This window comes from Neophocaena asiaeorientalis, unplaced genomic scaffold (genome assembly GCF_003031525.2).
Source record: "Neophocaena asiaeorientalis asiaeorientalis breed wild unplaced genomic scaffold, Neophocaena_asiaeorientalis_V1.1 scaffold1247, whole genome shotgun sequence".
Lineage (NCBI taxonomy): Eukaryota > Metazoa > Chordata > Mammalia > Artiodactyla > Phocoenidae > Neophocaena > Neophocaena asiaeorientalis.
The window spans coordinates 335,957-350,425 of NW_020174329.1; the positions used below are offsets into that span (position 1 = coordinate 335,957).

Sequence of the window (14,469 nt, forward strand, 5' to 3'; positions counted from 1 at the left end):
GCACCGTCCCCCCGGGGTCGAGGTCCGGGTCTGCCGAGAGCGCGGCCCGCGAGACGGGTTGCCTCCCCCGGCCGCGTCTTTTAGCAGCTGCGAGTTCAGGTGGCAGGAGGGCCCCCTCCCTGCCAGTCCCGGGGGGCGTGGGTCGCGGTCCCCCTCCACCCGGCGGAGTGGGTGGGAAGTTGCGGTTGGTGCCGTTCAGCAGCTGCGGCAGATGCACGTGGGGTGGGGAGTGAGCGGGCCCACGAGTTCTTTTATGTAATTTAAGGTGTGGAGAACTACCTGCTGTCAAGTCTGAGGTCAGAGGCCCCCGCAGTTACGTGGAGGGGGCTGGGCGCAGAGTCCCGGCTGCCCCGACCAGATTCGCTGCATGGACTTGGGAGAATCCGGCCAATAAGCTAGGTTTAACGCAGTTTTCCCGCAGCCCTGAGTGACAGTGACAATCATAATAGTAATGGTAGCTAACCCTTACTTACGAAGCACTTCGTCTTAAGTGCTTTACATGGGTAATCTTCACAGCAGTCCTCAGAGGTAGGTACTCTTGTCATCCCCGTTGTGTAGATGGGGAAACCGAGGTCCAGAGAGATTAAGTAACTTGCCTAAGGCCACAGAGCCATAGAGGGGTGGGCTTGGGATTTGAACCCAGGCAGCCGTGCTTCACCCTGTTAACCTCTGAGCAAATCGGCTCCATGGACTTGCGGGTGGCCTACTTATCCCGGGAAGTACGATGTATGCTCTGTGAACAACCAGGTGACTGATCCTCTTTTGGGTCCGTTTCAGATAGCCATCCGAGCCTGTTTCCTTGGCTTTGTGTTTGGCTGTGGAGTGCTACTAAGTTTTAGCCAGTCTTCTTGGAATCACTTTGGCTGGTAAGAAGTGCTTTGGGAATGACAGTTTTGAGGTGGGGGTGGGCGGATCAGAGGGTCAGTAGTGATATTCCCGCATCCCTGGCTGGCTGAAGGCTAGTGAGGGCTCTAAGGGAATGAGGCCTCTGGCTTCCTAGATTCCCGCATCTTGAACCTTGAGAACTTGTGCCCGTTGGTTGCTTCTGTCGCAGGTGGAAACAGGTCTCCCTGGCACCCTTCCCATAGGTGCTCTCATCTGCTGCACCTTCAGTAATGTGACCAGCCCCTCCCAGAAGAGGGTACTGGTCCTCAGTGACAGGAAGGGGCAAGGCTCTGGCTCGTCTTCACAGGCCTTTTCCGTCTCTAATTTCTATTAGGTCACATCTAGTGCCTCCCCCACGGCCAGTGTAGGATTTTTCCCTACACTATGATTTCAGTCCCTTGAGCCTTCTAGTCCCTGACCTGGATATGAACCAGTGGCTTCAAGGTAAAAAGCTTTATCTCCTACTATCAATACTCTGAGCCATCTAATCCTTCTTTGCTGGAATTATTTCAGTTTTCCGAATTTTTGTATTCGACATACATCACTACTTTATTTTGATACTTCTTTCATGTTTTACTGTGTGTAGTGTCATTTGAAAAAAGGCTGAAGGCCCATAGTGCCTTCCTAACCTATGTTTTTTGTTTTTTGGTTTTTTTTCTTTTTCTCCCTCCTGTGACATTCAAAAACATAGTCCCTTTACAACCCCACTTTCTGCAAACCTCAGGGAATAATGCTACATGTGGGTGCCTGATGTCCACTCTCAGACAGGTGACAGCAGGCCCTCATCATAGAATTCAGGGACAGTTCAGACCAAATCTGTACTTGGACTTAAAGGCTAACTTGATTCCCTTGCCCCAACTTACCTCTCGTTCTTTTTGTTTTTAAATAGGTATATGTGCTCCCTGTCATTGTTCCACTATTCTGAGTACTTAGTCACGGCAGTCAATAATCCCAAGAGTCTGTCCTTGGATTCCTTTCTCCTGAATCACAGTGTGGAATATACAGTAGCAGCTCTTTCTTCCTGGATAGAGTTCACACTTGAGAATATCTTCTGGCCAGGTCAGTGTGCCCTGCTTTCCCTTCTGCAGGGGAGATGGGTGGCTTCCACGTGGGCCTCAGGACAGTGACGTGGGTTCACCTCTCAGGTCTAATCTCCCCGAGTGATCTTCCCCAGATCTCTATCCTCATTAAGCTCTTTATAAGGGACAAGCTCCACTTGTGAATTCCGCTTCTGGAGTTTGAATGGAGGATGTGTTGACCTTACGCTTTAAGCCTTGCAGGACGTAGTGTGTACCATTTAACGTGAAGTCCCAACCTCTGATAGCTGTAATACCAGTTTTACAGTCAGAAGATTTGGATCTGTTCATTTTCTGTGACTTGAGAAATTTCATGTAAAAATTTTATTAGCAAAAACTACTGCATCTGGAACCTACTCTGACACTGAACTTTCCACAGCAAGTTAAATGAAATGTATGTAGTTCCTAAGATTCAGTAAAGGGCCAAGGCGGGAGACGCTGGGTCCTTCTCGGCTTCCCTTAGCTGTCTTTGTCCCCAGAGGAAGGATGGGAGCGTGTGTGGGGGTGTGTGTGGATGAGAGTCTGTCACCTCTTTGCCATGACACTCTAACTGGGCTGTTGGCGGTTTAACGTGAATGGGTGAACAGCACAACTCAGGGGAATGTGTTTTGTTTATAATTAAATTTTAATGTGATGACAGATGCCGATTGCCCTCTCGCATGTGTTCTAGTGTTCCTGTCTTTCGAAACATAGGTTAATTTTAAGCATGCAGAGGGGAACTCAGCAGTCCAGGGTCTTCACTCCCCGGTTGTCACCATCCCTCTCCTGCAGAACTGAAGCAGATCACCTGGCTCAGCGCCACGGGGCTGCTGATGGTGGTCTTTGGAGAGTGTCTGCGGAAAGCGGCGATGTTTACAGCTGGTTCCAATTTCAACCACGTGGTGCAGAATGAAAAGTCAGAAACCCACACTCTGGTGACAAGCGGAGTATACGCTTGGTTCCGGCATCCTTCTTATGTTGGGTGGTTTTACTGGAGTATCGGAACGCAGGTATGGTATCAGATACGATACTGGTCCCCTTTAAAGTTTTTAAAAATGTGTTTTAAATCGACATATAATTTAAATATCATAAAATTCACCATTTCAAAGTGTACAATTCGGTAGATTTCAGTGTATTCACGAAGTTGTTGGTCTTTTTAATTTGTTTGCCATTGTCTTTTTTTTTTTTAAGTGTTGTGTTTACTTATTTATTTATTTATTGGCCACGCCATGCAGCTGGTGGGATCTTAGTTTCCTTAGCAGGGACTGAGCCTGGACCCCCTGCAGTGGAAGCATGGAGTCTTAACCACTGGACCACCAGGGAATTCCCTGTTGGTCCTTTTTAAATAGGTACACGTGTTCCCTGCCATGTTTCAAGTGATAGTTAAATAAAAGTCAAAAGAACTGATTTAGTCTTTAGCGCTTTTTGCTATGTACTTAAAATCTGGGTGTCCTAAGCTTGTAAACTTTCGGCGATTCTAGGTGCCGTTGCCCCCTCTGTCATACCCCTTTTCTGCCTCTTTAACGTAGATCTGGAGCATCCCAGTGGGATGAGGACAGACATGGGGCTTTGCGGAGAGCCCTCTGCCACTCGAGGGGCAGCTTAGCTGATTTTCATTAGAGGCTGCTGTGGATGAGCCCAGGGTCATGTGTCAGGTTTAACATGAGCGATGGCGGTTTGCTCTGTCTCAGGCTGCAGACCGAGCCTTGTCTCTTGAGCATTGTCTCTTGAATCTGTTTTCTTAGTCCTCGAAGGACTTGGACAGAGAATGTGGATAGAGCTTAGAAAACTCATCATCTCTTCGGGAACCTCCAATCCGGGCCCCCAGGCATCCCATTGCAGTGCATGGTATGGGGGGGCACTCTGGTGACCCCCAGTGGTGTAGTAGGTTACTGCACAGCATTTGTGTGAAAACTTGCAACCCTGAAACTTAAGACTGCCGCATTAAGAATCACATTCCCCGGGAACAGGTTGACTGTAGTGGAATCATGTAATTTGCCGTAAGTGCTGTAACTAATGAACCCGAGTGCTCTAGGACTGGACGGCTTTTCATATTTCTTTGCCTATAGATCTTTCTACACCAGGACCCAGCACGCGGGCGGGTGGGGCCGGTCCGGCTCTAACATCAACTGATTGGCCTCCGTTTCCTTGCGGGTTAAGCGGGGGCGGCAGCGCTACTCAAGAGGCTTGCTCTGGGCGTCGAGTGGCTTACTGGCTGGTGGTAAAGGGCTTGGCATGTGCTGGGAACACAGTAGGTGCTCAGTAAACAGTGGTGAGAAGAAGTGAGGTCACCCATGTGGGGAAGACGTACGTCCCGGGCGGGGGCCGGGGGGTCCTTCGGAGTGGGCAGGGGTGGATCAGTGGGCTCCCTGAGCTACACAGAAGAAGTGGGCCGAGGAGCTGCTTTCCTGGGCTTCGAAAGCTGGGCTAAGGAGGCGTGGTTGAGGCCTTCGTGCTTTCTGAACAGGGGAGTGATCTGATGGAAGAAGTGGTTTTGGGGGCTCAGCTGATAGCAATGTATCGACGGCACGTACGCAGGAAGGTTGCGGGGGCCAGAGGCAGGAGGCCAGGCAGCTGTGGGGTGGGAGGGAGCGTGCTAGGAAGGGGGCAGGCTGGGAGCCACGTGGGAAGGCAGTGGTGCTTGGAATGGGGGTGGAGGGAGGAGTTGCCAGCACCCCTGCCTGGGGGTTGAAATCCAGGAGGTTGCTCTTTCCTTTCAGTTTTCAGGTATCTCTCAGGTAAGAGGAACAACAGAAAAGCGTACGAACGAAAGCTACAGTGATGGGTGTTTAGCCCCGTTGTGAAAGTGGTGGTGTGGTTTCCGTTAACGGCGCCCTGGCTCAGGGTCTCAAAGACCCTAGTGAGGTTTCGAGAGTTTCTTGGGCCCTTGGCAGGAAGTCCTCTGTGGCCGCTGGAGAGCAGCACATGCCGCTAAAGCTCAAGGTTCCGGGTCACACTGACCCCAGTCCACTAACCCTGTGTCCCTTCATCAGGTGGTGCTGTGTAACCCCATCTGCGGCGTGAGCTACGCTCTGACAGTGTGGCGCTTCTTCCGCGACCGGACAGAGGAGGAGGAGATCTCGCTGATTCACTTTTTTGGAGACGAGTACCTGGAGTATAAGAAGCGGGTGCCCACGGGCCTGCCTTTCATAAAGGGGGTCAAGGTGGAGCTATGATAGGCCCGGGCGGCCCAGGCCAGGCTGGGGGGCCCCCCACTCCAGGCAGCGTGGGACGGAACTGCTTCCTGTCGGCCACTCTGCAGAACGGACTTCCTTAAATCATTTTGTGTGTCACCAGTGACTCTTCTGGAATATCACTCAAGATCAAATGGTCAGAAGGCCTTAGGACCAAAGGATCCCACTCCCACCCCCACTCCCACCTCCCCGCTGCCCGGGCAGCCTGTTCCCGGGCTGCATCAAGGTAGGACGTAGATTAAAGGTGGACAAGAAGCGAATAACCGCAGTCCTTGGCAGTGACCCCCGACGCGCCTGGGCAGAGCCTAGGCCACACTCCATCCCCCACGAGGCCAGGGCTGTTAAGTTGTAACCAAGACCCTCGGGGAGAAGTGGGCTCACTCTTGATGCTGAGTGCGGCTCCTGCAGCAGGAAGGGGTATGTGGGCACCAGTACTTACTAGTGTTAGAAACCCATTCAGAATCCTTACTTTGACCGAAACACACAAACAGCACAGCTTTAACCTCCCTGTTTCTGTCCTTAAGTGCATGAGCATCTCTACAATTTTAAAGACACTTCCTTATAAGGCACTTTGGCTCTTCATATATCTCATCATGTTTACTTACCTGTTTTCAAAAACAGCAGTATGAACTCAGGGGACTCGCTTGGCGTGTGAGTCCCACCTTTCACTTGGCAGAAAGGCAGCACAGACGCCTCCAGATGACTCAGCTGGTGCTCTGTGTTACCAGGGCTCCCCGGGCCAGGGACACTGTGGGCCCCTGTGGCTTTCCTGGCTCCTGGCTCCTCCCAAAGGGGGCTGTTCCCAGTGACAGGCATGTCAAAGGTGTGTCATTTCTCCTTTATCCAAAAAAATGCTTCCTGGACACCTGCTCTGTGCAAGGCATTGTTAAACGTTGAGAAATACTGCTCTCCGTTTACTTGGGGTTTTTCCGTATTCTATCATAGCTTATATTTTTGTGTTTTGACTTAAATCTGTTAACCATTGATTTCTATGTTCTGTTCTCAAAATTCCATCGTCCCTAATGCCATTGCAAACTATCTTTTCCAAAGGGGTTTGAGCATAAACAACTATGAAATTCAAGCAAGCCAGCTCATGAAAAAAATAGGGCCAATAATCCCAGCTGAGATTTAGTCAGTACTTTTGTTTTCCAAGTTCGGGAAGATTGGCTGGCTTTACGAATCAAACACGTAAGCTTTGAGACCCTTGTTGAATTCTGGACCAGAGAGCAACTTGCTCTCAGTGTGAATTCCTTCCATGCAGTCCTGCAGTGGCACCAACAGAGCGTGGATCAGAGGTGGCATCGGCCCCTGGCTGGAGTGCTGCCACGCCACGCGACGCGACGCGACGCGACGCGGTTTTCAAGGAGCCACTAAACCTTTCCGTGCCTAGACCTCCCCATCTGTAGGATGGGGTCAATACCACCTACCTCGCAGGGGTCTTGTGAAGACTTAGAAGAACAATGTCAAACGTTTTTAATACTTTGGTGACAGAGATGACATAAACGAAACCAATATTGCATGAATTACACAAAAATGGACATTTGATTCACTGTACCAGATACCGGAAATGTGTGTTCAAAAAAGCATTTTACCAACTCAAAATATTAACTTATTTCTAGATTTCATGGCCTAATTAGTTTTTTCATCATTATATATACCAAAGAGGTTTACAGGTTCATCGGTGACAGGTGTGACATTTGTTGGTTTGAGGACCGGACAGATTCCAGCCTCGGCCTCCTGAGGTCTCGCAGGCAGACAACCCAGGCAGCAGCCAGGGTCTCGCGGCAGATTCTTCTGGCGGGAACACTGCCCGGCGGGACATCAACATGCACTTACTGTGTCTGGGGACTTGAATCAGTGGTAAACTTGTTCTGCAGACCACTCCTAGTGAAATACACTCCCCTTCATAGGATTGCAAAACTGAGGAGGGTGTAGCTGGGGTTTTGGCGGCCACCCCCAGCTCTTTGAGGGAAAGTCCTTTCTTGCTGCATCTAGCAGGTTAGGACCCAGCTGGGGGTCGTGAAGTTGTCTCTTTAGCAGATGGAGAGGAGCTAGTGACGACCCTGGCTTTGTGGACAGTAAGGCCGGAGGTGTTGGCCTCTGACGGTCTGTCCTTCCTCCGCCGGCCTGCCAGGCCTGGAGCTCAGGAGGCAGGCCCTGGTGTCGGCAGGGAGATGCTGCTGTCACACCACCTGGGCTGGACGTGACATTCTGCTCTGCTTGAAAGAGCAGTTCCACTAGCAAGTCCCCACCCTGATTTGTAACCCAGGGCGGAAGTCCGCAGTTACTTGGGGATCAAAGATGAACTACTTAGGGGCAGGATTTGGCAAGTGATTGACTTTCATCTAGCACTGAGATCTTCAGGTTATTTTTAACTTTATACATTCAGCAGTGACAGCGCACAAGGAAGAGAATCAGGTTAATGGGGTACAGGCTTTTTGGGTATTCCCGAAAGCTTATTTTGGGGAAAGGCCGCGTCACCGGTTCCCTCAAATTAAGAAACCGTCAGGAGATTTCTTTTTCCGTTGCAGGTTTCAAAGCGGAGACTCTGAAATGGAAAATAGGCACTGCACAGAACAAAGCTATTTTGAAGCAGTGCAAAATGAAACACTTCACGAGGGTTTGCAGGCTGGGGCCGAGACCGGCCGTTTACTGAAACGAGGTTGTAGGTGAGCCTGGCAGAGGGCAGGAGGCAGCCACCCCGCCGGCCCTTCATTGTCACAAACTGCGGCAGAAGCCTACAAAGTGAGCTTTATCAACCCGCTTCCACTTACTTAGCACTCCGGGTGCTTAACGTGATGGGGGAACATCGCTAAACCAGCCGGTTGCGTTGACAGGTGAGGTTCCGTAGGGTCTCGACTGCAGCTCTGTTTGGTCGCAGCCCCTCTGTGACAGGAACAGTGAACCACCGTCCGTTCTCCGTACTTCCTTACTGCCTTAGGTAGTTGCACTCTCCCTCTGTGTTTTGCTTCTGCAGTGACTTGGTGAGGCCAGGCGACCCCAGCCTGTCTGGCGTGGTGCGAGAGGCCTGCTGTCTGTGCCCCGCTGTGGAGGCCTGACGCCCTGTCCTGGGCTCGGTCCCAAGTGCTTGCTTCTGCAGGACTGTCCCATAGCTTAGGCTAGGAGAGTAACCTAATGGGGTAATTACTCTTCTTTTTACATGCAGAAATGTTTATTTAAATATTGGATTTTCTTTCACGGAAATTATTTCCAATGCTTAAATAAAACTGTACTTGATTTCACTATGGACAATACTATGATCGTGTGGGATTCAGAAACTTTTTTTTTTTTTTAATATTTATTTATTTGGCTGTGCCGGGTCTTAGTTGCAGCATGCAGGATCTTTTAGTTGCGGCATCCGGGATCTAGTTCCTTGACCGGGGATCGAACCCGGGCCCCCTGCATTGGGAGTGCAGAGTCTTGACTACTGGACCACCAGGGAAGCCCCCAGAAACTCTTAAGGTCTTTTTGCTTCTGGCTAAGAAATGTCCAAGACCTACAGCGTAAAACCAGATGTGTTTTGCCTCCTCGATTCTGTTCTGGAGTCCTACCTCTAACCAGTTTGTAATGACAAGTTCCTCCAGCCCCCCCAGGCTACCGTGGACGTTTGTGATGCTCTGGGATGGGAACGTCTGACAGAGCAGGTGTGGAGGTGTTGGGTACCGACGTGGCGGATGCGTCAGCGTATTGACCTGCAGGCCCACCTGGCACGTAGAAGCCACTCGCTGTTTGAACCACTGAATCAAGCTGATGTTTGCTTAAAGCATGATTCTTTGGGCATCGTTTTGCCTCCGAAACTTTACACTTTAGGTCATGCAGGTTAATTTTCTTTTTTAAGCATTTTGTTTAAGTTCCGCTTGATAAAACGGGTACTGGGTAGGAGTGGAAAACCACTAGAGCGAAGTTGCTGGTGAATCGTGCTTTAATATCAATAGAAGGTGAACACAGGGAAGTGACAGCAGGCGGGGACGGTGGTGGGGAAGTCATGACCGAGGCCATCTCCTGCCATGCAGGCCACCAGGTGCTATCGCGTTGCTTTATGCGCTCAGTGAGAAAAGCTGGAGCAAAGGGTTTTCTCCCCTATGCTGAGTCAGCGCTCAGATTAGCGGGGGGAACTTTCCAGCGGCGCCCGGTGAACAGTGGGGCTGTGCCTCAGGCGGAGCCGGATTCCTCTGTGGTAGGGCAGGTGCTGCACAGTGGGCAAGTCTCATCACCCGAAATTCAGACGGGCGCTCACGGGACTAGCACACAGACGCCAGGGAGGTACAGGGGCAGTGAGGGGCTTCAGGCTGGACGTTCACTCGTGTAACGTTTTCCACGCCGACTGGGATGCCGTCCCGAGTCACCTTGATGAGGACCAAGACTCGGGGCAACACAAAGTCTCGCTCAAGCCAAAGTACCTGAAACTGGGACCTGGCAGAGAGTGTCTGGGTTTTTCTGCTGTTGCATGATTATTACACATTAAACAGAAAATCATGACAGGAACCGCCTTTTCTTAAATACGCCAGCATTGATGTGCATGTTGTAAGACACCCGACCTCCGGGAGCAGTCCCGTGCTAAGCTGGGCGCTCTCTCCATGTGGGGACGTCACCCCCGTTTTTCGGTTTGGGTCTGTGAGAATCTTTATTTTTTAGTGGAGGCTCTTCTGCGAGGCTGCTCAGGGTCCGGCTGTTTCTCGGCTCTGAGGTCTTCTCTCTCCTCTCCGAGACACTCACTGGATCGTTCCTAAAGAAACACTTAATGTAAGCTCCTCTCTGCTCCCCTGTCTCACTGTGTCCCAGTGCTAAAATCCACCCAGGCAGAGGCTTTCAGGACGGCCAGCCTTCCGGGAAGGCACCAGCGGGTGGTAGAACCTTAACTACATCATCTCCTAAAGGATTTTTTTTTTAATTTATTTATTTATTTTTGGCTGCATTGGGTCTTCGTTGGCTTTCTCCAGTTGTGGAGAGCGGGGGCTGCTCTTCATTGTGGTGCATGGGCTTCTCATTGCGGTGGCTTCTCTTATTGCAGAGCACGGGCTCTTGGCGTAGCGGGCTTCAGGAGTTGTGGCTTGCGGGCTCTAGAGCGCAGCCTCGGTAGTTGTGGCGCATGGGCTTAGTTGCTCGGCGGCATGGGGGATCTTCCCGGACCAGGGCTCGAACCCGTGTCCCCTGCATTGGCAGGCAGATTCTTAACCACTGCACCACCAGGGAAGCCCCTCCTAAAGGATTCTTACTCACTTCTGATGACTTTTAGTTGCCAAAACATCGGCAGTGCAGACCGTTTCAGTGGCTTGTGGTGACCCTGCTCTTTGAATTGACCCTCCCCTGAAGCATGATGCCTGGGAGGGCAGGGCTGCTTTCTGCTCTGTCACCAGCCCCGTGGTGGCTCTAGATGCAGCAGACCTCTCCCTGCCCCCAGGCCCTTTTAGCTCTGGCTTCCTACAACTCCAGAGAACTACGAAAAGATCAGCCTGTGATAGTGACACATCTGTTATCGCACATTCTTTTCTCCCTCTGGCAGTCATTTTGGCAAACACTGTGGCTCCAGTGAGTAGCAATGCTCTCTCACAGGAGGAAATAACCCTCGATCCCTTTTTCTCGAGTCACAGTGGTGTAGGAGCCTGCGCTCTCAGAGGTGTGGGCTGGGCAGGCGGCAACCACGGCTGTCCCTAGTTAGAAACCTCACGTCATGTCTGTCAAGGTCACATCTGTCATCTACGAGGTCATCTGTTTGAAGGCACCACCCAGTTTAAGAACCCCTCTGACCCTGTGTTTTACACACTGAGGCCCAGCTGAGGCCGTAGAGCTAGCTGGTCAATGGCAAGTTGGGACCAAAAGAAAACCGGAGGTCAGTCTTTGTCGCCTGTATTTGTCTCTGAGATTACATCGTTTGCCCGCTCAGGTTGGAAAGACTCACTTTACCTGGCCTGGGCCTCGCCGTTCACGCCATCATCGTGCGTGTTTTGGAGATGGTCTGACGGTTCCTCCACAGGGGCCTGAAACCTGCGTGAGAGGAAGCAGTTCCCAGGAATGTGGGTGCAGCAGAGCCAGCCCCCTGCGTGAGCTTAGGCTCACTGCACAGACACCGGACTTGAGCAAACACTTTGGGCCTCAAATATTTACCGAGGGCCAGGGCCACGGCAGTGGACGAGAGAGGCTGGGCCCTGCTCTCGTGGGAGACCCGTTCCGCGGTGGGGAGACACGCCAAGGTTGGGAAGGAGCCCCAGCGGGACGGATGGTGGGGAGTGACAGTGAGGGAGACCTGCTTTCACTAGGGTGGTTTGCGAAGGCCTCCCTGCTGACGAGACCTGGGTGATGAGGTCCATGGAACAAGAAGGAGCAAGAACATTCCAGGCAGAGGCAGGGAAGTGGCAGCCAGTCTAGCTTCTTTGCGGGACTGAGAGGCCATTGTGCCTGGGGTGTGGGGAGGGGCCGACGTGGTCAGAGGTGGGCAGAGAGGGTCCCAGAAGGACTTTCAGGCCCTAGCACGATAGGCTTTAGAAAGACCACTGACTGTGGCTTGCCGGGGGGGCCAGGGTGCGGGGCTTGACAACGGCGGCTTGGATTGAGGGTCACAGTGGAGACAAAGCAGGCGGACCAAGAGAGTTGAGTCAACAGGACTTGAGGATGGGTTGGCAATAAGGGATGAGGGAAAGAAAGGAATCCAAGTCTCCTGGGCTTTTCACTTGAGCTCCTGGGTGACTGTGATGCCTTCACTGAGATGAAACAGGAGTAGCATGTCCGGGGGGGAGGAAACCAAGTTCGGGGCCATTGTGGGGTTTGAGGTGCCCTGAGACCACCAAGAGGAGACTCCCCCAGGAAGGGGCACTTGGAGATGAGTCTAGAGCTTGGGCAGATCTGTGCTGGGGAGGGGGATTGGGGGTCATCTGCAATACCATGGGGTTTGAAAGCCAGGAGACTGGGTGAAGCCCCTTAAGGAGAGGGTGTAGGATAAGGAGAACGCCTGGGACTGAGCCCTGGGGAGAACTGACATTTGGGCCTTGAGCCAAGGGGGCAGAGCCCAAAGCCAAAGAGACTAAGAAGGAACAGCTGGGGGACTTCCCTGGTGGCCCAGTGGTTACGACTCCGCGCTCCCAAAGCAGGGGGCCCGGGTTCGATCCCTGGTCAGGGAACCAGATCCCACATGCGTGCTGCAACTAAAAAAGATCTGTGCTGGGGAGGGGGATTGGGGGGTCATCTGCAATACCATGGGGTTTGAAAGCCAGGAGACTGGGTGAAGCCCCTTAAGGAGAGGGTGTAGGATAAGGAGAACGCCTGGGACTGAGCCCTGGGGAGAACTGACATTTGGGCCTTGAGCCAAGGGGGCAGAGCCCAAAGCCAAAGAGACTAAGAAGGAACAGCTGGGGGACTTCCCTGGTGGCCCAGTGGTTACGACTCCGCGCTCCCAAAGCAGGGGGCCCGGGTTCGATCCCTGGTCAGGGAACCAGATCCCACATGCGTGCTGCAACTAAGAGTTCGTATGCCACAACTAAGCAGCTGGCGAGCCGCAACTAAGACCCGGTGCAACCAAATAAATAAAGATAAATTAAAATAAATAAAAAATTTAAAAAGGTTCTCTTTCCCTTTAAAAAAAAAACAAAAGAAGAAGGAACAGCTGGAGGGGCAGGAGGAAACCCAAACCGGGAGTGTGGGGCGTCTCAGAAGCAAAAGAAGAGTGTGATGAAGGTGACAGACAGTCCAGGCTCACGAGTGCTGCTTCGAGGCCAAGGGATGTAGCCCACAAGTTGCTGATGGTGGGAACAGGAGAAGATTTGGTGGGTGGGGTTGGTGTGAGCTGCCAGCAGTGGGAGGGGAGGAAGCAGAGGGCAGCTCCAGATACCTGGAAAGCAGTGCTGTGAAGAAGGGTAGAGGCAGCCTCCCTACTTGCCCCAAACCTCCAGGAGCTGGGCTCCTGCCCGAGCTTCCCATTTGCCGACACCAAGCACGGAGGCCACTTCCCCACAGAGATGTGACTCTGCCGGGGTGTTGCCCCTTGCAGGCAGGCAGGAGACCCTACTTGAAGCCAGCTGCTCACCGAAGCAGAGCACACAGAAGGGAAAGGACGCCAATGGTAAGAGCACGGCTTAGAACGGGCACACAGCGTGAACAGGCTGGGTAGGCGGCACCAGGATGTCACCTCCACCCAGAGGCCCCCCAGGATAATCCCAATCTCAACTGCTAACACCAGAGGTTAGTTCTGCCTGGTTTTGAGGTTTTATAAATGGAATCACACAGTATCTGGAGTAAACTGGTTAGTAAATGTCAGCTTAGGAGGGCACTGTAACTAGTCCTGGCTGGACAGGGATTTGATCAAAATTGTGCAGAAGGCATGATGAGTGCAACCTCTCAGTGTGACATTAAAATAGTCACTTTAAAGGTGGCTTGGCAGTTCTGGATTAATACAGCAATTGCGCGCACGCACACACACACACACACACACACACACTAATTTTTCCTTCTTCCCCAGACTCATTAAAACTAGTAAAGGGACCAAAACAATGAGGGGGAAAAAAACCTCTCCAGGTTGACAGCAGGAAAGGATAACAGCAAAATTTTGGAACTGGAGAGCATCTAGACAATGGTCACTAATTCAGCAGACCTGAGCGGCGGAGGCCCGACCAGTTCCCACCACAGAATCCTCAGGGGGCCCAGGAACGGGTAGCCCCAATGCCTCTGCAAGTAGGAGGGTGGGACTGAAATAGGACGATGAAGGTCAAGATCTCTACCTCCGAACCGCTGCCCCCACCCCCAGTACTGAAGGGTTAGTCTCTGGGAGGGTGCGACACACTGAGAACTACTGAAAGACAGAAAGTCAGCTGTGTGTACAGATGCTCCATACGGTGACATTCCAGGAAGGAAACTGGGCAAAGATCTAAAACTGACATTGGGGCATCAAAACTAAGACAAAGCAAAACAAAAAACGCTGCCCACCCAGATCCCTTACACCGAAGCACCGCCCATGTGCTCAGAGCTTCCAGCCTGCTCTCCTCCACCCCAACTCCTAACATGAACCGGTAATTGAAGATTTCCTGACAGCTGAGAAAAGCCTTTAACAGGGAGGGTAGAAACCTAAATAAAACGTAACTTGGAGGAAACAGACTTCAGGGAGAAGGAAACTTAAAAAAACAAAAGCAAAAAAACATCTATCGGCCCCCAAAGGGGTAAGATACTCTGTCCATGCAACAACAGAATGCTGTGTAACAAGCAGTCAGGGTACCAAAAACACCTCTTTGGAAATGAAAAACAATTTAAAACATTTAAAAGAGCTCTTGGAAATTTTCTTCAAAAATGAAGAACTAGGGCTTCCCTGGTGGTGCAGTGGTTGAGAGTCCGCCTGCCGATGCAGGGGACAC

The 14,469-nt window shown here is 51.8% G+C and overlaps 2 protein-coding genes across 8 annotated transcripts in view; one reads left to right on the forward strand and one right to left on the reverse strand.

Annotated features, from left to right (window-relative positions):
• The first annotated feature begins 7 nt into the window (after positions 1-7).
• On the forward strand, positions 8-8,415 carry ICMT (isoprenylcysteine carboxyl methyltransferase). Of its 3 annotated transcripts, none has more exons than XR_003004653.1 (6): positions 8-866; positions 1,220-1,329; positions 1,775-1,944; positions 2,733-2,950; positions 4,934-5,360; positions 7,666-8,415. XR_003004653.1 is itself a non-coding variant. In XM_024756142.1 (6 exons), exons 4-6 carry the CDS (start codon positions 1,779-1,781, stop codon positions 5,114-5,116), a joined length of 567 nt encoding a protein of 188 aa, XP_024611910.1. In that variant the 5' UTR covers positions 8-528; positions 778-866; positions 1,220-1,329; positions 1,775-1,778; the 3' UTR covers positions 5,117-6,754. The 3 variants fall into 3 exon arrangements, 2 of the variants coding, with proteins under 2 accessions (XP_024611910.1, XP_024611912.1); XM_024756142.1 differs by lacking the exon at positions 7,666-8,415 and having other exon boundaries at positions 8-528; positions 778-866; positions 4,934-6,754; XM_024756144.1 differs by lacking the exons at positions 1,220-1,329; positions 7,666-8,415 and having other exon boundaries at positions 8-528; positions 778-866; positions 4,934-6,754.
• RNF207 (ring finger protein 207) overlaps positions 6,591-14,469 on the reverse strand; it is a 16,026-nt gene continuing 8,147 nt past the window's right edge. For all 5 annotated transcript variants that reach the window (XM_024756140.1, XM_024756139.1, XM_024756141.1 and 2 more), the window contains 2 exons: positions 11,039-11,119; positions 6,591-9,860 (listed from right to left, as the gene is read on the reverse strand). In XM_024756140.1, the coding sequence (XP_024611908.1) occupies positions 9,692-9,860; positions 11,039-11,119 (250 nt within the window). In that variant the 3' untranslated portion in view covers positions 6,591-9,691. The remainder of the gene's footprint in view (positions 9,861-11,038; positions 11,120-14,469) is intronic.